The sequence below is a fragment of the Nicotiana attenuata genome, unplaced genomic scaffold (genome assembly GCF_001879085.1).
Source record: "Nicotiana attenuata strain UT unplaced genomic scaffold, NIATTr2, whole genome shotgun sequence".
Taxonomy (NCBI): domain Eukaryota; kingdom Viridiplantae; phylum Streptophyta; class Magnoliopsida; order Solanales; family Solanaceae; genus Nicotiana; species Nicotiana attenuata.
The window spans coordinates 386,533-413,245 of NW_017670565.1; the positions used below are offsets into that span (position 1 = coordinate 386,533).

Below are 26,713 nucleotides of genomic sequence, written 5' to 3' on the forward strand. Positions count from 1 at the left end.
TGGGTATTATTTAAACTTGTTAGAAATAGTATTAGGAGGTTGTATATAAAATTTGAAGTCATTTAATAGAGATTTTGACTGGTTTTGAACAAGAATTGCAACTGAAAATCATGGAAGAAGTTCGTCTACAGACGTTTGTATAAAGGTGTATAAAAGTGTATAATAGTGTATAAGATGTGTTTATACACTCATATACACTATTATACAAGATTATACAAAATTATACAAAAAACTGACTTCGTCTTCTTCCTTGCGTCTTTTCTGAAATTTAACTCAAATCTTGCTCAAATCTACTCCAAATCACTTCAAATTAAAACCATGAACTCCTTTTGATATTTGCAATCAATTGGAACAACACCCAATCCAAACAACTAATAATAACCAAAAAATCATATTTTCGAAAGCAAAGCTTTGAATGTCCTTCAATGGTAGATTTTTATTTTTCAATTTTCTTACATTGCAACCAGGTGACACAAGGGGAGAAGCAGAAAATACTCGGCTCCTTGAAGCATATGTAGAAGATGTGAGAAGAAGAGAGAGTGAAAGCAATGGTTGTGAGAATACATATTTAACTCCATAGCTTTTAGAAGCAATGATTACGAGAGCACAGATTTTGAATTTATCAATGCTTTCAAAATATTACAATATGGGCTAGGTAGGGTAAAACTTAAAAATATGGGCCATTTTTTGTTATGATGTGAAGTCATGTGTATTTACTTGTAATTCTTTCTTCAAAAAAGGTAATTATTTAATATGCAAGATTTTAGTTGATTTTAAAGTCTTAATTATTAGTATAATTAAATTACTATTTTGCCTACTGTGAAATCTATTTTTAAAGGGCAAAAAAGGCGAACGACATTTCGCTAAGGGCCTTCGTGCTTTTAATATGAATATAGATATAGATATAGATACTTACATATTGAGATTAGGACACATGTGAATTTTACGAAATAATAAAGACTCCTAACCAAAAAGAAAATGGTGTGTGCGATTTAAGGCAAAAAAATTTAACCAAAAAGATCGCCTAAACCTAATAGGTATTAACTACCAAATAAACACATTTAGTACTCCAAAATAGGGGAGAAAATTTAGGCTAGGGTGAATTTTTTTAACTACAAAAAAGTCTCCAAAATATTAAAGCTATTAACTACTCTAACGTACGTAGGGAGTTGAACGAATATGAAAAAATTAGGCAAACTTTTATTAACTTTCCTAGACTAGACTGTTAATAATAGGAGAATAATTAAATAGCTATCCTAAATTATAGGAGAATTAATTAAATAATTATTTCTAAATATTATTGAAATACGCAAATTACTATTTTGTCTAAGGTGAAGTTGTGAACTCTAAGAAAAGGGGAAAACAAAATTACTATTTAGGATTTCACACCTTCAGTTCATTCTTGTTTTCTCGGAACTTTTCTCAGCCGCAATGCGCACTCTTCATCCTTCAAGTCTTCACAGTTCATCCTTCAATGTCTTCATTCCATCAGTAGTAGAAGTTGCACTTGTGCCATTATCAGGGCTTCTGATATATATATATGTTTGTTAATAAAAGTTACATTTTCCATTACTAGAAGTTGCATTTGTGCCATTAACCGGGGAATTTGGGTTAGCGGATCAAACTATGGCTATGCTTGGAATCTGACTATGCAAACTTCAATGATTGAAATTCAGTATGTGTACGCTGTACTATGCTTCTTACCTTTAGTTTAAGTTATCGAATACGGTGAATGCCCACCCCTACCCTAACTCATACCTACCTTCCTTAACTGAACACAAATTCTACTTTTATTTCAAAAAAATTACAAAGACTGAACGATCTTTGGCAGCACAAAACAATTATTCAACGTGTTAAAATTCATCATCCTTTTTATTGATACTTTCAAGTTTTTCTTACATCTAGGATTTCGAGGTTCCTTCAGTTTTTCTTTCAATGGCTTCTAGCTCTCATATCCAGGTATATACCAAAATAACAAATAAATTATCATCTTTTTAAATTACAATTCATTTTGGTCTACTTGCTTGTACAATTTGAATTGTGATAGAGAAGTGTTCTGTAACAAAAGAATTACCAAAAGCATAACCTAATTAGGAGAATATTAACAGAAATACACTTTTTGCATTTCTTCGGTTTATTTTTGAGAAATTGAGTTTTTCTTTTATTTTGTTTAATTGATCAGAGATGGATTGGGTACGAGGCAAGTAGGTGTTCAGATGAACTACAGTTGCGTATTGATCCGATGCATGGGGACCTAGATGACGAGATTACAGGTCTCCGCAAACAAGTAAAACAGCTCAGAAATGTATGCTTTCCTATCACCTTGTCTTTGGCTTTGAATTTTTGTTTTGTATTTTTCTTGGAGAATATCTTTTTTCAGAACCGGTGGCGTCTTTAAGATGTACATGTCAAATTTGGTGATGTTATGTCATGGATCCATTTTAAATAAGGTGATGTGCTGCATTGGGAAACTGATAACAATATTTCTTAGAAAACAACTTTGAAACTTGTTAGGCATAGAGACGCTTCTTGAAGATAGTTGAAGTCTCTCCCATGAACAAACGGAAGTATAATGACAGTACTATTTCGGCATTCAACTAAACCAAACAAGGTTGTATTCAAGAATGTTACTCTCTATCCTTTAATTTAAGATATCACCTTGGCAATGGAAACGTCGATATAATGTTTTACCTTTATTTTGTCGTACCGTACTGGATAAAGAAAAATGTTAATTAATCCAAGGTTGTCGCTTAGTGGTAAATAAAGTGGATGCAATATTGTAGGCCAGGTTCTAATCCATCAGAAACAAAAAACTTTTGGTGATTTATTCTCATGTGCCTAAGCCTTGGTGGATAGAGTCACCAGATACTTGTACCGTTTGGAGGTAGCAGGTAGTCGATTGAATAGTTTGAGGTGCACACAAGTTGTTCCAAACACCAGTATTATGAAAAAGATTTTAATTCACTCTTTGGCTTTACATTTTCATTGGTAAAGATATTCTGGTCCCCCCCCCCCCCCGCGAGATATACTTTGCATAATAGCACATTGTGTAGGATATTCTTGTTGGATGGAATGAGTTGTTAGATTAAAAACACATGAAGTTTGACTGTGTATGGACTGTGGAGAAAGTACTAACTTAGTACTAGTCACCGATCTTGAAGAAAGGTTGTGTTTCACAATAAAATTTAAACGGCTTTGAAGCCCATGACTCCTTGTTTCAGTGGTTAGTTATGTTTACCTCCATTTTTGGTATGGGCCTATATTGATGTTCTATCATGCTGACATACTTCAACTGGTCCTTGAGGTAGATGCTAAAGAGACATTACCGCTTATATCTAGGTTGTAAATCCGTCCTAGTGAAATCTGAAAATTGGTGGATCAGTGTCATGTTATCCATATAGTTCATTCACGACTGGCTCAAAGAGAGATCCATATAGTTCATTCACGACTGGCACAAAGAGTGGTTATCATTCTATATCCTGTCTGTGGCTCCATAAGATGAAACCATGAATCTTAAGCATTAATCCCTCCTTTTCTGGTCTAAATCAACTTGGCCCATTAATATCGATTTCTGAATTTGGGCCCAGCACTGAGGTTATATCTTCCACCTCTGCTTTGATTCATAGTCGACTGCCAATCTAGTCTTTTTGATCTCATAGCTATCTAATGAGTACATTGATGCCTGGAACCACACTAATATCGAAAAGCTGCAAATGGTACCAAAAAATATGACTAGTGCCTTGATCCTTCTCTGTGTCCAGTTTAAGTTGGATCCAATGTGTGCCTAACTGTTGCTGCCCCGATATTTAGGTATTCCGAACGAATGCACGATCACTTCTTGACTTGATCTTATTTGAAGAAGGTAAGAAAATTAATCATCTGATTGTCAATCACATATTTCGGCAGTAGAACAAAGACATCATCTCTCTACCTCCTACTCTCCTCTTTTTTGGTATCTAGCACTGGCACTGGTTGTTGACCTCCGTATGCATCTGCTACATAGATGTGTTAGTTGAAATGTCTTAGACCGAACTTTCAAACAACACTAAGATTTTGTATTTCTAATTGAACATTGCTTGGGTGCAAGTCCTGTTGTAGGAGTCCCGGAATATTTTTATACTATATGTTCCGTATAGGTCATCTTTTCCCAATATCTCATTTGTTGGCCGTACTTGTTATCTCATCTTTGTCAGGGTTTCAGTTTTTTATTACTACTTACCCTTTGCTAGTACTTTTTATGCTGCAGGTAGCACAAGAAATTGAGTCTGAAGCAAAGTTTCAGAATGATTTTATTAACCAACTGGTATGCCATGAACTCGTTCTCCTTCTCTTCCGAGCATAGTTGATATTCTTTAAGTCCTTTTTAGTCACTTACCCATATATTTATATACCTTAACAATTAAGTTTTTGTATATTGGAGCTTGTTTGGTGTTTATGTTCCGAAGGCTGGATAACAATCTAACTCTCTTTCTCTCCTTCTATAATTGCTAGGAATTGTAATTGTTATTACTTTAAATATTTTTGAAAATGACAGTGTACTCATAGCCTTCGTTTGCCTTAGGTACTCCATGCCAACCTGCCTGAATGACTTTTGTTGCTCTATGCTTTTCTTATAGGTTTTCTACTACTTTGAAAGACACATCTTTGTTAGATCTAATGATAAGCCCAAACTTGATTCCATTTTTCTCTTTTTTTCTTTGTTCTTGAGGGTAATATGTGCTGGGATATTGGACTGCAAACTGTATAAATTCAACTGATTGTAATTCTGAATGATGTATTTCTCAGAGTTATACCGTCTAGTAAACCGCTGCAACTTTAGATTGCTGCAAGCCATTAGAAGTTTTACAGTGTTACTGTGGCATCGTTTATGAATATGTTGACTGGTCAGTCTATCTGAGATTCTCATTATGTATGCTTCTTTTATTGATTATGGAATCATTCTTGCAAGTTACATAACCTTTCCATTTTCTTAAAAAGTTACACTTCTCCCATTATCACAGCAAATGACATTGATCAAGGCTCAAGTAGGGGTAAAGAACAATATGACACACCATATACAAGGTGAGGTGCCATGGTGTATGTTGTTCGCCGATGATATAGTTCTGATTGATGAGACGCGAGGCGGCGTTGATGGGAGACTGTATGGAGGCAGGCCCTGGAGTCTAAAGGTTTCAAGTTGAGTAGGACTAAGACAGAATATGTGGAATGTAAGTTCAGCCACGTGGCGGGGGACGCGGATGTGGAAGTCAGGCCTGACTCTCAGGTCATCCTCAAGAGAGAAAGTTTTAAGTACTTAGGGTCAATTATCTAGGGAGATGAGGAGATCGACGGGGATGTTACGCACCGTATTGGAACGGGGTGGATGAAATGGAGGTTAGCGTCTGGAGTCTTGTAAGACAAGAACGTGCCGCCGAAACTCAAAGGGAAGTTCTATAGACCGGTGGTTAGACCGGCCATGTTTTATGGGGCGGAGTGTTGGCCAGTCAAGAATTCACATATCCAGAAGATGAAAGTAGCAGAAATGAGGATGTTGAGATGGATGTGTGGGCACACTAGGCTGGATAAGATTAGGAATGAACATATCCGGGAGAGGGTGGGCGTGGCTCCGGTGGACGACAAGATGCGGGAGGCGCGGCTAGATGGTTCGGACACGTGCAGAGGAGAAGCCTAGATGCCCCGGTTAGGAGGTGTGAGCGGTTGGCTTTGGCAGGTATGAGAAGAGGTAGAGGGCAGCCTAAGAAGTATTGGGCGAGGTGATCAGACAGGACATGGCGCGACTCCAGATTTCCAAGGACATGGCTCTTGATAGGAATGTGTTGAGGTCGAGCATTAGGGTTGTAGGTTAAGTGGTAGTCGAGCGGTTTTCCTCTTTGTCCCTGTTTCCCTGTTTGTTCCGGCGAGTATGATAGTGTTTTGTCTAGCACTGCTAGCTATGTTATGTTTCGCACTTTTGCATAATATTTGTCTTACTGCTTTTTCATTTATTTGTTATCTCTCACGTTGCTGATATTATTTTGGGTTTTTGTTGTTACGGATCTAGTGTCTATGAGCTCCCGGAAACAGCCTCTCTACCCTCTCCGGGGTAGGGGTAAGGTCTCCGTACACTCTACCCTCCCCAGACCCCACTGGTGGGATTTTACTGGGTCGTTGTTGTTGTTGTTGTGATATAATTGCTGTCCAAATTTTCACGGAGATAAGGGCAATCTTTTGCGCTATTTTCTTGTTTCCTAGTGCAAGTGTTGATGAAGATGAGAGAAACACACAATTTATTCAAGGCATCATACAAATGCTAAGCAGTGGTCTGATTTTTAGTGATTGCTGGCAGCAAGGGTACAACTGTAGAAATTCCATATATTAATCTTATGTAAAGTTTTCTAATCTTTAGAAGCACCGAGGATTGTTGTTAGTTTTTCGTTTTGACTTTTATTTTTCTTTGTAATACTTGCTATATGGCAATGATCATTGTGTGCTTATCCTAGAAAAAAGTTGATTATTGTCAATGGAGGATGCTTTATAGTTCATTTGTTTTAACAACAGAGCCTGTTTTGCAGATGATGATGTCCGGTAAAATAGTGTATTCATTTGATTTTTAACTCTTATAATGTCTACCCTTTGTGCTATTCAATACTTTAACAGAAGGCTAGCATACGCATGCTTTTGAATCGTTTTGTTGCTTGTTTGCTTGATGAGCAGAGGCTTGCTCCACCTTGCTTAGCCTAACTTGATCAAGGACTCTTCTAGCTTATTCTGCAAAATAGGTTTCGTTGTGTCCAACCATGCCATCTTTATGAAAATGAAACCATTACAGATGATCTTGTGGGGATGGACACTCCTCCCCTATTGGATTCCACCATGCACCTTGAGGTTGATTGATTCGTCATCCAGTGATTCGCATATTAACCTGCGCCAGCATTCTCTAACCAACCCTTCAGGAAGAATTCCATTACATTGCTTTCATGGTCCATGAAGAGCATATTAGTTAATTGTGCTTCATGTGGAGACACCACAATGTTAGTGTTGTCAGCACTTTCACCTGATAAAGGATATTGACATTATTTTAGTGATTACCTGCATGCTACTGAAGTTTCTAAGCAGGGAAATGTGAATCTTAGATGAAAGTTTCTTGGTAAGCTTTAGTTGTATATTTTATTCTGTAAAGTACTATTGCTTCATCTAGAGCAATTACAGAGTACTGACGATAGAAAGGGGAGCATATTTACCTGGTCGCCGAAAGATAAATCTTCTGACTGAACTACACTGAGAGCGCATCCTTCTACCCTTGCACATTCCTCTGCAAATATATCAGTCACAGCAGTCGTATTCTTGAACGAGTAGGAACCTCTTCTCTATCAGCAGTGTAAGTCTTATAATTGAAAATCCTCTTTCATTCATCTCTCAATTTTTGCCTGCAGGATTAAGGCCACTGTAATTCCTAGCCTTGCCGCACATCAGGTCAAACACCTTTAGCATACTGTCTTGCTTCATTTGGCCGAGATCATGCCTCGTGACAATGGCTTTCTCAAAACAGTAAGGTACATCTCCTCTATCAAATCCTTCCACCTTGACTTCACCAAAATTTGCTTGCATATGTTATTGGATCCACGATCCCATTCTTAATCTCAGAGCTATTTTGGTGTTTATTTTCCTAATGCTGGATAACAATCTAACATGAGCCATGAACTCAGGAGAAAGGGAAAAAAGAACTACTGTATTTGATTGAGCTTTTTTGTTTTTTATTCTCTTAATGCTGGATAACAATCTAACGTGATCTAAGAATTTAGTGCTTTTTGGCGTTTATGCTATAGCTTTTTTGGTGTTTATTTTCCTACTGCTGGATAACAATCTAATACCAGCCAAGAACTTAGGAGAAAGGGGAAAAGAAATATATTTAATCTTATTGATGAGGAAAAAATTTGCAATTGCTAACCTGCATTTAGTTCCTCGCTCCCCTCTTTTTTCTTTTGCTCTCTCCCCCTCTTTAATTGCAATTGTTAATGTAAATCTTTTGCCTTCCTTAGGTACTACCCTGCCAACTTGCCTGAATGCCTTTGTTGCTCTATGCTTTTCTTATGGCTTCTCTAGTGCGTTGAATGATACATCCTTGTTTAGATCTCCATGTCTCCATGTCTCCATCAACTGACTATTATAAGCCTAAACTTGATTGCATTTTTTTTTCTTTTCCTATGTTGTTGAAGTGTGTGGGGATATTGGTCAACAAACTGTATATATTCAACCGATTTAAATTCGAATGATGTACTTCTAAGAGTTATCCCTTCTAGTGAACCTCCAGAAATTTAGATTGCTTCAAGCATTAGAACGAGTAAGCTTTTCTAGAGTTAGTGTGGCAAAGTTTATAAACATGTTGATTGGTCGGTCTATATGAAATTCTCATGATGTAGGCTTATTTTATTGAATATTGAAGCATTCTTACTAGTAAGTTACATGACTTTCCTATTTCCTTAAGCATTTATACTTTCCTAATGTCACAGCAAATTACATAGATCAAAGCTCAAGCAGGGGTGAAGAACAACACGAGACAGTTGAGCAGGAGCATCATCCTGGAAGGATCAAACCATATGATGCATGTGGTACGTTTTCCAATATATTGCTTTTTTGTGATCTACTTGTTGCCCAAATTTTCACGAAGATAAGAGCAATCCTATCTTTCTGTGCTGTTTTGCTATTTCCTGGTGTACGTTTTGATAAAAATGAGAGAAACACACAAAATGCACCATACAAAAGCTAAGCAGAGTGCAGTGGTTGATTTTTAGTGATCGGGGGAAGCAAAGTTGCAACTGTAGAACTCTGAATATTAGTCTTACGTAAACTTTCCTAATTTGTAGAATCACTGAGGGTTGCTTTTTCTTTTTCACTTTTATTTTCTTTGTGATACTTGCTATATGACAATGATTACTGTGTGCTTACCTAGGAAAAAAGTGATTATTTTGCAATGGAGGATGCTCGATATTTCATTTGTTAAAACAGGAGCTTGTTTGCAAATAATGATTTCTAGCAAATCAGTTTGCACATTTGATTCTAACTCTTACAAAGTCTACTGTTAATGGTGCTGTTGATACTTCAACAGTAGGCTAGCATATACATGCTTTTGAATCATATTGTTGCTCGTTTGCTTGATTTGCAGAAGCTTGCTCCAGCTTGATTAGCCTAACATGATCGATGACTCTTCTAACCCATTCTGTAAAATAGGTCTCGTTGTGTCCGACCATGCCATCTTTATGAAAAAGAAAGCACTGCAGACGATCTTTGGGGGATGGACACTCCTTTCCCATTGGATCCCACCATGCACCCTGATGTTTCATCCCTGATTGATTTGCCATCCAGTGGTAAGCATATTGGCCTGAGCCAGCATACTCTAACCATCCTTTTGGATAGAATTCCATCACGCTGCTCTCGCGGTCCATGAAGAGCATATTCGTTAACTGTGCTCCACATGGAGACGCAACAATATCGGTGTTGGTGAGCACTTTCACCTGATAAAGGACATTTGTGTTAATTTCAGTGATTGCCTGGAACTACTGCAAGTAGGGTAATGTGAATAGCTCGTTGGTATTAGTTGCTTGGTAAGCTTTAGTTGTATATTTCACTGTGAATTACTATTGCTCCATTGATATTTTGTGGGGTAATTACTGAATACTGACGGAAGCAAGGGAAAAATGTGTACCTGGTCGCAGAAAGATAGATCGTCTGACTGAACTACTTGCAGAATGCAGCCTTTCACTCTTGCACATTCCTTTGCAAATATGTCAGTTACAGCAGGTGCATTCTTGAACGAGCGTGAACCTCTTCTCATTAGCAGAGTAAGTCTTATAATTGAAAACCCATTTTCATTAATCTCTCTACCCTTGCCTGCAGGATTAATGCCACAGTAACTCCTAGCCTTGCAGCGCAACAAGTCGAATACCTTCAGCTTATTCTCCTGCCCCATTTGACTTGTCTCATGCCTCATGACAACGGCTTTCTCAAAACAGTAAGGTACATCTCTATCAAATCCTTCCACCTTAACTTTACCGAAATTAGCTTGCATAAGTTGTTGAACCCATGACCCCATTCTTAATCTCAGTTCTCCCCAGTGGAATAACACCCATCTTGCTGGCTTCAAACACTTATTTTTCATTGACCATCTCACAAAAGGAGCCACTGCAGATAATCCATGCCATAGATTATGGTGGTCGTAATATGTGTAGGATACGAATGTTAAGCCTTCCAATAGAATAGCAGAGTCGGGAAGACTTTCTCGCCATGCCAAAGCATATGAATTCTTTGTGCCATCCTTAGTATCCCGTCCCTTAAAGCAAAGAAGCCGTCCTTTGGATGCTTTGGAAGGGAAATACAAGTGTTCTGCTTCATTTTCCTCGTGTGTATCGTTCAAAGAGCTCATAAACCATGTGTGGCCAGTTGTGGCTGTTTCTCTAAATCTAAGGTCCTGAAGGGGAAGGAAAGTGACAGAGTCTTTGAGCTTTGCCGTCATGGTTTCCTTGACATCAGAGTAATTCTCTTGGGAACGAAAAGCACATCTTTGAGACCTTGCTGATAAAAAGAAATCAAAAGGATATGAATACTGGATATGGAAAAGGATGACAAAAAGAAACAAGGTGAAAAAGAAGATGCTGATGAATTTTGTGGTTAAAAATTTGTTCTTGCTCCGAGTGCACAACTTCAGATGATGCTCCATTTTCATGAGTTTTGCTCGATATGAATCTTTTTAACTGGCAAAGAGAAGCAACATAAGACTATTTCTCTGGCTTTTAGGAGCAAACCAGTCTCGAGATTGGAAGTTAATCTATACTATAACTAGTTACGGATATATGCTCGGTGAATACTTTAATTCAGAAATGGAGCCATGTTTCGCGTTAGCTTCATTGTTTTTGGTACTTATTTCTAGTTTCGTCAACCTTGCATTAAATTCTTCACAGCTAACAAATTATTTTATACTTAGGAATCCGCCTTCCATGGCCCTTGTCAAGATTCTTGGAGTACTAATAAAGAAAATGATTTGGCTGGTTTTTGGTGTCTAAAGAGGAAAATGGTTATTAATGTTGAATTAACCAAAAAAATTTTATTGTCACATTGCAACTCTGCAGAGAGGAATATAACAATCGGAGCTTTACTTGAGATTAAATGTGCAATCATGAAAATAAACACTTACACTAATTTTGAGTCTTTTCCAAACTGGCCGAGTTTTGGCCTTACCAAGGGCATTCAGTTTTGTAAGAGAAAATTTATTAATTTGAGATCAAAAAATCACTAGTATAAGGGGTAGATTATACTACATATCCCTATAATATGATTTAGCTACACATCCAGTTTTTGTATTTAAAATCAATTACTTATAGTATTTTTTTTAATGAAAATTCTACATAAATATTAGTTTCAGTGGCTAAGTGTTTAGATTTGAAAAAGAGACATATCTCAATCTACGTATATTAAAATAGAATAACTAACATAAAGTTCTTATATATTTAATCTTATGAAAATAAGAAAGTGAATAAGAATGTCGTGAAATGTGAGAAAGGGAATGATATTTTTGTCAAACACTTCTATTGAAAAGGAGAATAAATATTATTGAAATATATATCCTCCAAAACTCTTAAATAGGAAATGAGCACAACTTACTACTAATAATTTTCTTGCACTTTGAACATATAAGCTATTCTATTTTTTTTCCTTCTATATAAAAGCTCAAGATCTTAGAGGGTGTTTGGCTAAATTTATAAGCTGGTCAAACTGGCTTATAAGCACCTTTTGGCTTATCTACGCGTTTGTTAAATACCCAAAGTGTTTATAAGCTAAAATCAGTAATAAGTCATAAGTTGGTCACCCTCAACTTATAGCTTTTCAGCTTATAAACACTTTTAGTTTGACCAAGGCTTTTACTAGTTTATCTTTAATAATATATTTGAATTCACAAAATATTTTTCCCAAAATAAACTCTAACTTTCTCTTCATACTATATTCGTTATTCATCCTTTTCTTTACAAAGAATTTTTAATTTATAATCTTCTGTAAAGTTCTAAGGGTATTTTAGTCATTTAATAAAAGAATAGCTTATCAACACTTTTCTACCACACATCAACTGCTTATGATCAGTTTCAGCACGTCTATCCAAACACGTAAATGCTTATTTAAAAATTAGTTTCAGAACTTAAAAATATTTTCCAGCACTTCAAGCTTATTAGCTATTTACAATCAGCTAATCCAAACGGGCTCTTAGTGTGATAGGATTTTCTCAATTTTTTCATTAGTTTGATTTTGTTGTAAAACCTATTGTAATTGTGGATGTCCACTACTCCCACTACTTTTACCATGATGTAAATAACCTCCCACTACTCATCACTATTATGATTGTAACCCCCAGACCTCCATAACCCCTCCCCATGATCTTCCCCCATGATCTCAATTATTAATGTCATGCTTAAGACAATCCTTTTGTAACCTTCTATGTAATAGCATAAGTAGATGCATGGAATATGATATGGGATACACTTGAACACTTGATGAATAAGAAAGTTATCTCTTCTTCTCTTATTCTACTTATCTTCTTGTTTTATATTGTTACTTTGAGCTGCATTTCATAATACGTTATCATCACGAAGTTGAGCTCTTTTCGTTGTTTAGGTATATTTGTTCATTTTGTTTTCTTTGTTGTATATTTTGATTTCATGATTAGTGTCTTTACACATCTCTAGATATGTGTAAAAATAAAGAATTCTATATTTCTTTATTTTATGTTATTTGCATGATTGTTATGTAAAATTTGCTAATTTTCATATTAATAGAATTAATTGAGAGAAGAATACTTGTTTTATGTTGTTCGACATTTGAAATTGTGTTAAAATTAGAAGACATTTTTGTTCTAGTTAACATCAAAGATATACTAATTATTTGAAGAAGAAAAACAGTATTCTTTTCAATGGAATTACCACTTTAGTGTATAAAGATCATAAATTTGATATTATGTCAATTTTCGTTATTATCCTAATGATTTCTAATTATTTATCTTCTTTGATAGTTTTTACTATGTCGAATTTGTCAAAGCTTGAGTTTGTGGCACTTGGCATTTCCGGAAAGAATTACCTATCATGGGTTCTCGATGCTGAGATTCACTTAGCCGCTAAAGGCCTTGGTGACACCATTATCAGGGTAATGAGGCATCAAGCTAAGACAAAGCGAAGGCCATGATTTTCCTTCGTCATCATTTGGATGAATTTTTGAAGGTTGAATATTTGACAGTGAAAGATCCACTTGAATTGTGGACTGGCCTGATGGAAATGTATGATCACCTTAAGGCTACAATATTGTCAAGGGCTCGATATGAGTGGATGCACTTACAGTTGCAAGATTTTAAGACTATAAGTAAGTATAACTCTGTTGTATTTCGAATAACTTTCCAATTAAAATTATGTGGGGATGTTATGAATGATGAGGATTTGTTGGAAAAGACTCTTACGACTTTTTATGCCTCAAATATGGTATTACAACAACAATATCGTGAAAGGGGTTTTAAAAAGTATTCTGAATTGATCTCATGCCTTCTGGTAGCTGAGCAACATAATATCCTTTTGCTGAAAAATCATGAAGCCCGTCCTACAGGGTCAGCTTCGTTTCCTGAAGCGAATAGAGTAGCGAGACGTGGTAAGTCTAGAAAAAGACAGAATAATTATCATGGCCATATGAATGTACGTGGGCATGGCAATTGCAAGAGATGATATAATAATCGTCATCGTGATGGTCATGACAAACGAGAGAACAATATGGGTTCTCAAAATAATACTTCAAGAGGCAAAAACGGTAACTGCCACCGTTGTGGCATGAAAGTTCATTGAAAAATTGAATGTCGTGCACCTGAGCATCTTGTCAGGCTTTATCAAAACTCCATCAAAAGAAAGGCAAATAGTTGGAGCATCTTCTGCTAATGCCTCGGTGGAGTCTCACTTGACCTTTAAAAGTAATTTTGAGGCAGGGCCTTCAAACAAAAATGATGACAATGTCGATGCAAATCTTGCTTTGAATGATGATGATTTTGAAGGCTTCGATGATCTTACTCATTTGGAAGTTGGAGACTTCTTTGGAGATCAAAACTAAAGTTTGATCATTTTACTGGGGAATGCAATTATGTTGTTATTTTTATTTTTAGTATTTTTTTGTCTCGTTCTAAAGTTATTTTTATTTTCAAGTAGTACTTAAGTTGTCTTATGTTGTTGTTAGTGTTGTTAGTTTTTCCGTATTTCTCATGGTGTACTTTTTTTTTATGAAGAAAATAATATTCCCAGTCTTCAATTGGATCCAAGATAAGTAATGAAGATTTATGCCTTTTGGATAGTGCTATAACTCACACAATATTAAGAGAAATTTCCCCCCCTCTTATTTGGGTTATGAAAATGGCCTATGTTACTACAATATCTAGTAGTACAAGTTAATTGAGGGCTCTGGAAGAGCGTATTACTACCTGAAGGAATGATATTAACTATTAATAATGCATTATATTATAGTAAGTCTCAAAGAAACTTGTTGAGTTTCAAAGCTATTCGCCAAAATGGCTACCATGTTGAGACCTCAAACGAAGAAAATGTTGAGTACATTTATATTACTACAATAAAAGCGGGGAAAAAATATGCACAAAAAAAATTACCCGCATTTTCTTCTGGGTTGTACCATACAAATATTGGTGTGGTTGATTCACATGCCATATTAAACAAAAATGTTTACAACTTCTAATGATTCTATCATTTGGCATGACCGGTTGAGCCATCCTGGTTCTAACATGATGCGCAGAATAATAGAGAATTCAAATGGGCACACATTGAAGAACAAACAGATTCTTCAATTTAAGGAATTCTCTTGTGGTGCTTGTTCTCAAGGAAAATTGGTTATTAAACCATTAGCAGCTAAAGCTGGGATTGAACCCCCTGCATTTTTAGAACGTATACATGGTGATATATGTGGGCCTATACACCCTCCATATGGACCATTCAAGTATTTTATGGTATTGATAAACGCATCTATAAGATGGTCACATGTGTGCTTATTGTCAACTCATAATATGACATTTGCCAGATTGTTGGCCCAAATAATAAGGTTAAGAGCACAATTCCCAGATTATGCAATTAAGACAATTCGTCATAATAATGCTGGTGAATTTACATCTCAGGCCTTTACTGATTATTGTATGGCCACTGGAATAAAAGTTGAGCATACAGTTGCTCATGTTCATACTCAAAATGGTCTAGCAGAATCATTGATTAAACGCCTTCAATTAATAGCTAGACTATTGCTAATGAGGACAAAACTTCCCCTTTCAGTGTGGGGACATGCTATTTTGCATGCAGCAGATTTGTGCGCATAAGGCCAACCAATTATCATGAAGTCTCCCCATTACAGTTGGCTTTTGGTCAGGAGCCAAATATTTCCCATCTAAGAATTTTTGAATGTGCGGTATATGTTCCAATTGCTCCACCATGATACACAAAAATGGGTTCCAAAGAAGGTAGGGAGCATATGTTGGTTATGAATCTCCTTCGATTATTAAATATCTGGAGCCTATGACAGGAGATTTGTTTACAGCCAGATTTGCTGATTGTCATTTTGAAGAATCAGTTTTCCCAACATTAGGGGGAGAAAATAAATAATCGGAAAAAGAGATATATTGTAACATATTATCTCTATCTCATTTGGATCCTCGTACAAATCAATGTGACAAGAAGTTCAAAAGATCATTTATATCCAGAATGTTGAAAATCAATTGCCAGATGCATTTACTGACCTTCCACGGGTTACTAAATCGCATATTCCAACTGTAAATGCTCCAATTCGAGTTGATGTCCCAGCTGGACAGTATGACAATGCAAATGAGTCTAGGCCACGCCTTAAACGTGGTGGACCAATCGGTTCCAATGATAAGAATCCCCGAAAAAAGAAAGGAGCAAATGATCAAGTTATCATAACATGGAGGCAATTGCTCAAGAGAAGCATAAAGACATAATAATTGATAATACCTCACAGGAGGTTCTAGTACCTTGAAATGATGAAATGAAGAGATCTCAGGTATCTAATAAGTCTAGCAGTTCATGAAAAGCTTGCATGCGGTTGATGGATGTTGTCACAACCTACTCATATGGCTCACTAGACAATGAAAATTTTATGAAAATCCCTGAACGAATTAAAGTTCCTGAAGCACATAAAAGTTCAAGGGAAACTTGTTCAATAAAGCTTCAGAAATCCTTATACGAATTGAAGCAATCAGGGCGGATGTGGTACAATCGCCTTAGCGAGTATTTGCTAAAGGAAGGGTACAAAAATCACCCTATTTGCCCTTTTGTCTCTATTAAGATGTCTGGATTTGAATTTGTCATCATAGCTGTGTATGTTGATGACTTGAATATTATCGACACTTTTAAAGAGCTTCCCAAGGCTGTAGAATATTTGAAGAAAGAATTTGAAATGAAATATCTTGGTAAGACAAAATTTGTCTTGGCCTACAATTTGAGCATGTAACACAAGGAATTTTGTCCATCAATCAACATACACTGAAAGGTTTTAAAGTGATTTTACATGGATAATGCACATCCATTGAGTTCCTCAATGGTTGTGAGATCGCTTGACATAAATAAAAACCCATTTCGGCCTCAAGAAAATGATGAAGAGCTCGTTGGTGATGAAACTTCATATCTTAGTGCAATTGGCGCGCTGATGTATCTTTCAACAATATCCGACCAAATATTGCTTTTGCAGTAAGCTTATTAGCAAGATTCAGCTCCTCCCCAACAAGAAGACATTAGAATGATGTTAAACATATATTTAGATATCTTCGGGGAACTATAGATATGAGATTTTTTATTCTAATGAATTCAAGTCAGAAATGATTGGCTGTGTCGATGTAGGTTATTTGTTTGATCCACATAAAATCCGATCTCAAACGTGCTATTTGTTTACATATAGAGGTACAACTATATCATGGTGTTCAATGAAACAAATAATAGCTGCCACATCTTCAAATTACGCCGAGATAATAGCCATTCATGAAGTTAGTCGGGAATGTATTTGGTTGAGATCAATGACTCGGCATATTCAGGAAATGTGTGATTTTCTTATGAAAAAAGATAATCCAACTACAATATATGAAGACAATGCTGCTTGCATTGCTCAACTGAAAGGAGGATACATCAAATGAGACAGAACAAAGCACATTTCACCAAAGTTCTTTTTCACGCATGATCTTCAACAAAATGGTGAAATTAATTTTCAACAGATTTATTTATGTAAAAATTTGGCTGATCTGTTCATTAAGGCATTACCAACGTCAACATTTGAGAAGGTGAGACAGAATATTGGAATGCGGCGTCTTCGAGAAATAAAGTGATTTTTCATGAGGGGGAGTAAGATACGCGTTGTACTCTTTTTTCCTTAGCCTAGGTTTTGTCCCACTGGGTTTTCCTGGTAAGGTTTTTAACGAGGCAACAATTAAAGCGTATTACAGATATGTGTACTCTTTTTCCTTCACTAAGATTTTTTCCCACTATTTTTTTTTCTTAGTAAGGTTTTAACAAGGCAATTTATTTTTGGACATCCAAGGGAGAGTGTTGTAAAACCTATTGTAATTATGGATGTCCACTATTCCCACCACTTTCACCCATGATGTAAATAACCTCCCACTACTCATCACTATTATGATTGTAACTCCCACACCTCCATAACCCCTTCCCATGATCTTCCCCCGTGATCTCAATTGTTAATGTCATGTTTAAGACAATCCTTTTGTAACCTTCTATGTAATAGTATAAATAGAGGAATGAAATGTGATATGGGATACACTTGAACACTTGATGAAATATCTCTTCTTCTCTTATTCAACTTATCTTCTTATTTTTTATTGTTACTTTGAGCTACATTGATATTTTAAGTTTATTTAGGTGGGATTTTCGTTATATAAAGGGTTTAAGTTAGGGAAACTTACACAAATGTCCCAAATAAATCTCAACTTACCAACCTCTAGCCATTAGTCATAGACTTACCAAAACTAGCCAACAAAAATTGAAAAACCAAATAATAGGGTTCTTTCTCTCAAAGAATCACATGCAAAAATCACCTTTCATATTTTTAAGCGTGATTAGCAACATTAGATACAAGACGGAAACGAAATTTCATGGACGGGGTAGCAAATAAGGTGATGAAATACAAAAATCTATACAATATTCCAAAAATCTAAACAAAAAAAGAACTTTTTCCATGGGTATAGTTGAAATTCATTGAAAATATATAGATAAGTCAATATACAAAATTTGAGGAAGATTGGAGGTGATTTGGACTGGTTTTGTATCAAAATTCGTAATTAAATCGAGTTCAAAAAAGTCTTTTGCGACACATGTATCAACCATGTATTACGCATGTATCACACACATAGGTATACATGGATATACATGTGATACACAATTGATACAAATATGATACATATGTGATACACAAATGATACACAATGTGATACACATATCATTTTTTTTCATGTTCAGCTTTTACTTCGAATTTTCAATTCAAACCACCTCAAAACTTCACCAAATCATCCCAAACTAAGCTTCAAGCTCCTTAAGTTGTGCCCAATCTATTATAATAATACCCACTCAAAACAAAGCAAAAATTTGATATATTTTTTTGCTACAAATAGCTAATTGGCTAATTTGGCTAATATTAATAATATTTTATCAATTGGTCAATTTTTGTAATGAGTTACTTATAAATGGACATAGCGAGTAATTTCCCTTTTAAGTTAAGCACTCCTTTGATAACAATAACACCGTTAATATGTTTCTTACCGGGTCTTTTCAAATGAGGCGGGCTGGATGGTTCAAAGGTCTTTGTAATTGCGCAAAACAACTAGGGTTATTTAAGTCAATCGGGGCTGATTTAGGGTTTTTGGTGTGTTTGCTATAAATCCTTTAAGCAGCTATCCGGCTCTTCTCCCCCATAGCAATCGTCGGTGTCGTCTCTGTCTGTCTTCCGGGTAACAATCTCACTCTCTGTGTGCACACACTTTTCCTTCTCATTTCAAAGGCCTTTACTTTTTGTATTATGTCAATTTTGTAGTGTACATCGAATTCCTTTGTATCTCTGTAATTTTTTGCATAAATAATACATGCTTCTTGTTCGTGCAATCAAACTTTGTGCTGGAACTGAAAATAGGATTTCCTGTATAGCCTAATTGATTTAGCACCATAAAAGATGCTGTATCGTAACCTTACATGTTTCAATTTTTCAAATTGTTACAGTCAATTTTTTTTTTTTTTAAAATTTGATAGTGTGTGCATCTATACGAGTGTGAAAATTCAATCCAAGTGATTCAAACTTGTGTAACAGGAAGTAATTTCATCATATTTCATTTGATTCATACTTGTATCATGTCGATTGGGATGGTCGAAGTGCAATTAGTCTTACTTGTCCGGATGCTTTTGAATTGTTGGAATACTTCTAGATTATAATTTATTATGGAAGTTTGAGTGGCCTTCTTTTTAATGATTGATTGTATTGGGCTAAATCCAGGAGCTTTTAACTTCTAAAGTCTACTAGTGTAAAGCCCATTTGCCAAGATGCAGAACGACGAGGGACAAAACATGGACCTTTACATCCCTAGGAAGTGGTATGTATTTCTTACTTCCAAACACTTTGGATTAGAGTCAGCTGCCCTAGTCATTTAATTAATATGTAGTATTAGTTTGTCCTAGATAATTAATGTACTATTTGGATGCAGCTCTGCCACTAACAGGCTGATCACTTCTAAGGATCACGCTTCTGTCCAGCTCAACGTTGGGCATGTGGATGAGTTTGGCCGATACAATAACCAGTTCACTACTTATGCTCTCTGTGGATTTATTCGTGCCCAGGTATGTTGCTTGTTGTTTTTGAATATCATGTGAAAGTAGTATTTACCTTCAGATTGTCCGTGTCATATCAAACATCTTTAGAGCCTTGTTGGCATTCCTGCAGTCTCCGTGCCTATGTGCTCTCTGGTCTTAGTTACCTGTAGCGTATCCATTTTAGATATTTTGTTTTTAATGGAAGGCTGTTTTTCTTGTCTTATTCTTCTTTATGTGAAGTGTTGATCATTGATAACGAGTATTATACAAATTAATGGCAGTTTTAGCTCTTTGCGATGGTGGTTGGTATTCAGGCTAGTATTTTATCCTCCATCAAAACTTGTAACATAAAGAGTGATGCTTCTTTTACATTATTGTTCAAGCTATGATTTGGGGCTATGGTTATTTTGACTCGTGGATTATTATCTTTGGATCTTGTTGTGTTGGCTTATTTTGTTTGCTTTTGCTGTTCATCATTTTGTGCAATTGACTTGAAAATTCTTTCTGCAGGGAGACGCCGATAGTGCTCTTGATAGGCTCTGGCTAAAGAAGAAAGCTGAAGTTGGACAGCAATGAGTTCCTATTTGCTTTTGTCTTGCCAGCAGTTCTTTTTGTTGTTAGTGGCTTGATCTCTTCTTTGTTTAAAGTTCATTATTAGACAAACGGAACTGCATTTATATTACATTTTTACTATTTTAGTGATGTAACTTGATTTTCTACTGTTAAGAACGTTTTTGGAGATGGCGGACCATTTAGCTGGTTGAATCATTTATCCTACTTCATGAGCCACTTGTGTTTCTTAGAATTTGGCTTTATGCTTCCTTTTGTATGCTCAACTTTCCTCTCATTTAACTAAACAAAAGGATATTATCATTAATGGTGAGAGTGAGGTAGGCTACCCTGTTTCTATTGCTTCGATCTTCTTCCCCGTTCTCCCCCTTCAGCCCTTGTCTTTCCATTCTATAGAACCAAGCATTATGTCATTTCTTCAATCCTGAACTTTTCTGAGATACTTTGGATTGGCGCTGTAAATTTTTAATTTTCCACGCTGCACAGTTTAGTGCAACTGTAGTTCTAAGTCTAACCAGATCTGGCGTTGTGCTTTTGTGGCACGACTTTGATGGTTTTCAAGACCAAAGTAAGAAAAGCTGCAAATTTATATTCTCCTGGAGAAGATAGTCATGTACTCTGGGACATAATTTCTTTGTAAATTCCAAGTAATCCGTGCAAATGGGCTGTCTTGGCAAACTTAAACCAACAACCTGGCCATAGTTTTAGGCTCCTCTTGCCAGGTAAATATAAAGTGTAACAATGTGCACAATTCAAGTTATGTGAATTACATCCCACATATTAAAGGGTACAGCTTGCGCGAGGTATTTTGACACTTTGCATGGGCAGTGCAAAATGTGATGCCAACAAAGATTTGTGTAATGTCATCTTACGTTGGGATTGATTTTCAATGCCCCACATTGTTATAGGTCGGTCGAAATTAATTATATTTGTTAGTCAAAATTATATATATATATATATATATATATATATATATATATTATCAGCTATTATTTTTGGGAGCGACTAAAAGTATGCATTTCTCAATCTTTTATCGGCAGTACCTAATGAAAATTTCATTGCACCCCTTCGTATTGTGAAGGTCATTGCAGTCGGTATGGAAACGGCGGACAGGATTTGTGCATCACAGATTCCAAGTTACACCAAAAGAATTTATCTTTTATCTAATCAACAGTTTGGACTGATCCATAGTGTTAGTTCACAGCAGAAAACGTTTTCTGATATTCGTTTTATTACTCTCCCGGGCGAAATTTATTTGGCATGATTAATATTTAAAGAGTTCAAAAGTTTCTTTTTTCAGTTACATCTTTTTCAAGTGATTTATAGTCTAAGAAATCAGTGCCCAAATCTACAGAACAATTACATGAAATATTCTTGTATAGGGTCAAATTTGAACCTCAGTATCTCTACGCCAGTGGGTACGCCCAATGAGTGTATGCCGACCAACGTAGCGGGTACGACTCGGCCGTGAGGACCAAAGCGACGTCGTTTAGAACTCAGTGTCTATACTAGGGAGACGTTACCTATCTCTGTAACTTTTTGATTCTTTCGAGGAAGGTCTCCTATTATATAAAGGAGACCTCCACATTGTAAAAAGGGGCATCTGATCTAATACAACTCTCTCATTTTCTGTCTTTCTCTCTCTATATCACTACTTCTGACGAAAATACCTTATTAACATACATTGTCACTTTGCAATATTAGATCTACAATAATATTATCATCTTTGCATCTCTAGGCTTATTATATTTGATTACGATTTACCCCTTCTCTAGTTTTTGATTGTTTTATCGCTTACAAAGTACATCGTTAACTTTTGAGCCAAACAATTTGGCGCCGTCTGTGGGGATTTCGAGAATCAAAACCATAGTATCCACCTAGAGATCAACCAACTACTACTCTCTACACCACTCAAAAACAGAAAATGGCCGAAAATAACACAAGATCGAAAGCCATATTGGGTGTCACTACCAATCTCCTGGGCCCTCTCAACGAGGCCAGTGACGATGGCATCCTGAATGAAACCCCTAGCATCACACCAGGTGCAGAGATCTCACCTTCCCCATCCGAAGGCCTGACGATCTTGCACGAAAAAGGAGCTTCCACATCTGCGGCTACGGAAGCACCCTCTGCGGTCAAAGAGCTACTGGAAAGATGGCTAACAAGCACTCTAAGTGGCTTGGTTGAGAGGTCACCGCAAAATAACATCGTATGTGCACCAACGGTAGGTACCACTGCTGCAGTAGGTGAACCGGAAGTTACACTGGTAAATAACAGACCCATCGAGACACAGACCAACGATGGCATGCTAACAGCCATCTTAAAGAAGATGGAAGAAATGGAAAGCGAAAATAAGGTGCTCCGCGGTCAGATGAAGGAACATCAGGAGAGGGTCGACAAGATCCCCGGTGCTCCCAAGTTGCTACCAAAACGCGATGTGGGAAGGTTCGTTGAACAACCATACACCGAAGAAGCTGCTCCTCATTCCACCCCAAAAACCTTCAAGATGCCACCCTACTTAAGGGTATATGACGGAACCACAGATCCCGAGGATCATCTGATCCACTACGTCACCGCTGTGAAGGGCAACGACCTATCGAAAGAACAGGTACCGTCGGTGCTGCTGAAGAAGTTTGGCGAGACGTTGACAGGAGGGGCCTTAACATGGTACTCTCAGCTACCGGCTAAGGCAATAACAACGTTCGAGGAAATGGCGAATAAATTCGTCACAGCCCGTGCAGGCGCGAAGAAAGCGGAGGCCAGGGTCAACGACATCTTCGCCATCAGGCAAAACACAGGAGAGGGACTCAGGGACTTCCTGGCAAGGTTTAACAGGGTAAGGATGAGTCTACCAAATGTATCGGAAGGTATGGCAGTCGCCGCTTTCCAGAACGGGCTAAGCAGAGATGGTTCGAGGGCAACCAGGAAGCTGCTGAGCCGCCTCATGAAATATACCCCTACCACATGGGAGGAAATCCACAACGCCTATTGCGCCGAGGTACGAGCGGACGAGGATGATCTTAATGGGCCGACCCAACGGCTAACAGCGATACACTCAGAAACGAGAAGAGATCGACGGAACGAAGGACGACGAGAACAACTCCCCCGCTCCAACAGAGATCGACACCAGCCATACACCAGATCCTCCCATCCGCCACCAAGGCATACAGACGCACTACAGCGACCGCCCATAACTTTTGTGTATCTCCTTCAGAGATAGTGTACGCACTGGAGAAGCTAGGCACCAAGGTGCATTGGCCGCAGAAGATGAAATCAGACCCTGCCACAAGGAAATCAAACGCCCTATGTGAGTTCCATCAGGAACGAGGACACAAAACCGAAGACTGCATAGGCCTGCGGCAAGAGGTGGTCAGGATGCTGAACCAGGGATACCTGAGGGAGCTACTCAGCGACAAAGGAAAAATCAACTTTGCACGCGGACGGGAACAACCCCACGGGCCGCCGAAGCCACCTTCCCCAGCGCGCACGATAAACATGATCGTCCGAGGCGGCGACGAGTCAGCGATCAATCACGTCAAACTCGCCACCACACACGGACTAAAGCGGACCATCGCCCATGAACGGTATGAGGACTTCGAAGATTGTATCACCTTCGATAAGTCTGATGCCGACGGTTTGTCTTTCCCTCATTATGATGCTTTAGTTATCACTTTACGTATCACTGATACAGATGTTAAAAGAGTCATGATCGATGACGGAAGTGGCGCCTGTATTATCCACCCAAGGGTCCTCATACAAATGGGGCTCGAGGATAAGGTAATACCCCGCTGCATAACACTAACCAGTTTTAACAATGCAGTGGAACGGACGTCCGGAGAAATAGCATTGCTCGTCTTAGCGGGAGGAGTCACGCTGGAAACAACTTTCCACGTGATGAACCAAGAAACGGCGTACAACGTCATCATAGGGCGCCCATGGATACACGCCATGCGAGCGGTCCCTTCAAGCCACTACCAAGTGATCAAATTCCCTACCCCATGGGGAGTATTCAGTATTCGAGGCGAGCCACGCACCGCACAAGAATGCTACAAAATAGCCCAAGACTGCGCCCAAACCCAACAGCTAAAGGGGGCGAGCGCGGAGGCATGGCAATTAGCCGTGTCAGGAACTAAGGTCAACCCGACAACGGACGTCATCAAAGACCCCGACGTCGTGGAAGCCTGTAAAGCAACGGTCGAAGACGTCGACCCAGTCCAATTGGACAAAACCGATCCTACGAAGAAAGCCTATATTGGGCAAGGTCTCGCCAACCCAAGTAAGTATTGTGAATTCTTAACTAACCATGCAGATTTGTTCGCCTTTTCCCATTCAGATATGCCGGGAATCCCGCGAGACATCGCCACCCACAAGCTGAATGTCGATCCATTACATCCGCCCGTGCGACAGATGAGGAGAAAATTCAACGCTGCTATCAATGAAGCGGTCGGTAAAGAAGTAGACGAGCTACTGGCCAACGGCTCCATCAGAGAATCAAAGTACCCCGAATGGGTCGCCAACGTTGTCATGGTAAAAAAGAAGAACGGGAAGTGGAGAATGTGTGTGGATTTCACCGATCTGAACAAGGCATGCCCAAAAGATTCATTCCCACTACCCCACATCGACCAACTGATCGACGCCACTGCAGGACATGAACTACTGAGCTTCCTAGACGCCTACTCCGGCTAAAATCAAATCATGATGGCCGAGGAGGACCAAGAGAAGGCGACTTTCATCACCCACCAAGGGACTTACTGCTACAAAGTAATGCCCTTCGGGCTCAAAAATGCGGGGGCTACATACCAGAGACTGGTAACCAAAATGTTCAAAGAGCAACTCGGTAAGACCATGGAAGTCTATATCGACGACATGCTGGTAAAGTCAACAAGAAAAGAGGACCACCTCGACCATCTGAAAGAAGCCTTCGAGATATTGAGAAAATACGGGATGAAACTGAACCCCGAGAAATGCGCCTTCGGCATGGCATCAGGAAAATTCTTAGGGTTTCTCGTATCACAACGAGGTATCGAAGTCAATCCAGATCAGATCAAGGCGATAGATGCAATACCAGAGATACTGAACAGCAAAAAGCAGGTGCAAAAACTGACTGGGCGAATAGCCGCCTTGTCAAGGTTCATCTCACGGTCCTCCGACAGATGCCACAAGTTTTTCAGTGTGCTAAGAAAGGACAATGGGTTACAATGGAACGAGGAATGCGTCGAGGCCCTAAGGAAATTGAAAGCGTACCTGTCTTCACCGCCACTGCTAGCCAAAGCAAACCCAGGCAAACCACTGCTGGTGTATTTGGCCGTATCGGAGGTTGCCGTCAGCGCAGTCCTAGTTCGCGAAAATGAAGGTACACAATCTCCTATTTACTATATTAGCAAAACCTTAGTGGACGCCGAAACACGGTATCCACACCTTGAAAAATTAGCTTTGGCATTGGTCGTGGCTTCACGAAAGCTCCGACCCTATTTCCAATGCCGACCTATGGACTCTTTACATTGATGGCGCCGCTAACGCCTCGGGATCGGGACTGGGACTCGTTCTCGAGGTCCCCACGGGCGAAACAATTCGCCAGTCCATACGATGCCCCGAGATGACTAACAACGAAGCCGAGTACGAGGCTGTTATTGCAGGTTTGAAACTAGCCATCAACTATGGAGCTCGACGACTCGTTCTCCATTGCGATTCTCAGCTCGTGGTGAACCAGGTCACTGGGACTTACCAAATCAAGGAGCAGAGGTTGCAAAAATACCAATCAGAAATCCACAGGTTAATGACCGAGTTCGACGAATGCCGCTTCGAAATTCCAAGAACACAGAACGTCGAGGCAGACGGCTTAGCAAAATTAGCCGCAGCCACTAAAAACTTCAACAAAGAAAGCGTGGTCACCCTCCTCCATTCAGCCATTGATCACCCCGAGGTACTCTCTCTAAATTTGACTTGGGACTGGCGCAACCAATTTGTATCCTATCTGCAGGATGGAACACTCCCCCTCGACAAAAAAGAAGCCAAGAAGCTCCGCGTACAGGCCGCCCGGTATTGCCTGATAAACCACGAGCTCTACAAAAGGACGTTTGGCGGACCCCTGGCCAAGTGTCTAGGGCCGCAACAAACGCGGCCAGTACTCGAAGAGGTACATGAAGGACATTGCGGTTCCCATACAGGAAACCGCGCCCTCGTGCGTTGCATAATACGAGCCGGCTATTATTGGCCCACTATGAAGAAAGACGCAGCAGAATATGTCCGCCGATGCGAACAATGCCAAAAGTATGCCCCCA

General features: G+C 38.4%; 4 protein-coding genes across 10 annotated transcripts; 2 read left to right on the plus strand and 2 right to left on the minus strand.

The window, feature by feature from the left end:
* The first annotated feature begins 1,369 nt into the window (after positions 1-1,369).
* Positions 1,370-10,874, plus strand: LOC109241035 (bet1-like protein At4g14600). Of its 7 annotated transcripts, none has more exons than XR_002070175.1 (12): positions 1,370-1,675; positions 1,906-1,959; positions 2,183-2,305; positions 4,247-4,303; positions 7,189-7,331; positions 7,413-7,532; positions 8,490-8,588; positions 9,143-9,344; positions 9,521-9,581; positions 9,693-9,777; positions 9,874-9,993; positions 10,082-10,874. XR_002070175.1 is itself a non-coding variant. In XM_019407742.1 (5 exons), exons 2-5 carry the CDS (start codon positions 1,936-1,938, stop codon positions 5,178-5,180), a joined length of 384 nt encoding a protein of 127 aa, XP_019263287.1. In that variant the 5' UTR covers positions 1,370-1,675; positions 1,906-1,935; the 3' UTR covers positions 5,181-5,282. The 7 variants fall into 7 exon arrangements, 2 of the variants coding, with proteins under 2 accessions (XP_019263287.1, XP_019263289.1); XR_002070174.1 differs by having other exon boundaries at positions 9,208-9,344; XR_002070176.1 differs by lacking the exons at positions 8,490-8,588; positions 9,143-9,344; positions 9,521-9,581; positions 9,693-9,777; positions 9,874-9,993.
* LOC109241030 lies at positions 9,235-9,772 on the minus strand. Its single transcript, XM_019407738.1, has 2 exons — positions 9,683-9,772; positions 9,235-9,491 (listed from the first exon to the last, which is right to left on the minus strand). The coding sequence occupies exons 1-2, from the start codon at positions 9,747-9,749 to the stop codon at positions 9,235-9,237; spliced, it is 324 nt and encodes a 107-aa protein (XP_019263283.1). The 5' UTR covers positions 9,750-9,772.
* On the minus strand, positions 9,769-10,489 carry LOC109241031. Its single transcript, XM_019407739.1, has 2 exons — positions 9,868-10,489; positions 9,769-9,803 (listed from the first exon to the last, which is right to left on the minus strand). Exons 1-2 carry the CDS (start codon positions 10,487-10,489, stop codon positions 9,769-9,771), a joined length of 657 nt encoding a protein of 218 aa, XP_019263284.1.
* Positions 10,875-18,907: 8,033 nt separating the features above from the next.
* Positions 18,908-20,664, plus strand: LOC109241036 (40S ribosomal protein S21-like). The gene is made up of 4 exons (XM_019407745.1): positions 18,908-19,012; positions 19,549-19,645; positions 19,757-19,889; positions 20,373-20,664. Exons 2-4 carry the CDS (start codon positions 19,596-19,598, stop codon positions 20,436-20,438), a joined length of 249 nt encoding a protein of 82 aa, XP_019263290.1. The 5' UTR covers positions 18,908-19,012; positions 19,549-19,595; the 3' UTR covers positions 20,439-20,664.
* Positions 20,665-26,713: the final 6,049 nt, after the last annotated feature.

Excerpts from the sequence above, each read along its gene's own strand:
- LOC109241035 (XM_019407742.1), top strand. The coding sequence starts at position 1,936 with ATGGCTTCTAGCTCTCATATCCAG. Across the intron at positions 2,306-4,246 it reads AAGTAAAACAGCTCAGAAAT|GTAGCACAAGAAATTGAGTC; the intron begins GTATGCTTTCCT and ends TTTATGCTGCAG. Across the intron at positions 4,304-5,000 it reads ATGATTTTATTAACCAACTG|CAAATGACATTGATCAAGGC; the intron begins GTATGCCATGAA and ends CCATTATCACAG.
- LOC109241030 (XM_019407738.1), bottom strand. The coding sequence starts at position 9,749 with ATGTGCAAGAGTGAAAGGCTGCATTCTGCAAGTAGTTCAGTCAGACGA. Across the intron at positions 9,492-9,682 it reads ATCTATCTTTCTGCGACCAG|GTGAAAGTGCTCACCAACAC; the intron begins GTACACATTTTT and ends GTCCTTTATCAG.
- LOC109241031 (XM_019407739.1), bottom strand. The coding sequence starts at position 10,489 with ATGACGGCAAAGCTCAAAGACTCTGTCACTTTCCTTCCCCTTCAGGAC. Across the intron at positions 9,804-9,867 it reads CTGTGGCATTAATCCTGCAG|AGGTTCACGCTCGTTCAAGA; the intron begins GCAAGGGTAGAG and ends GCTAATGAGAAG.
- LOC109241036 (XM_019407745.1), top strand. The coding sequence starts at position 19,596 with ATGCAGAACGACGAGGGACAAAACATGGACCTTTACATCCCTAGGAAG. Across the intron at positions 19,646-19,756 it reads CTTTACATCCCTAGGAAGTG|CTCTGCCACTAACAGGCTGA; the intron begins GTATGTATTTCT and ends ATTTGGATGCAG. Across the intron at positions 19,890-20,372 it reads GTGGATTTATTCGTGCCCAG|GGAGACGCCGATAGTGCTCT; the intron begins GTATGTTGCTTG and ends TTCTTTCTGCAG.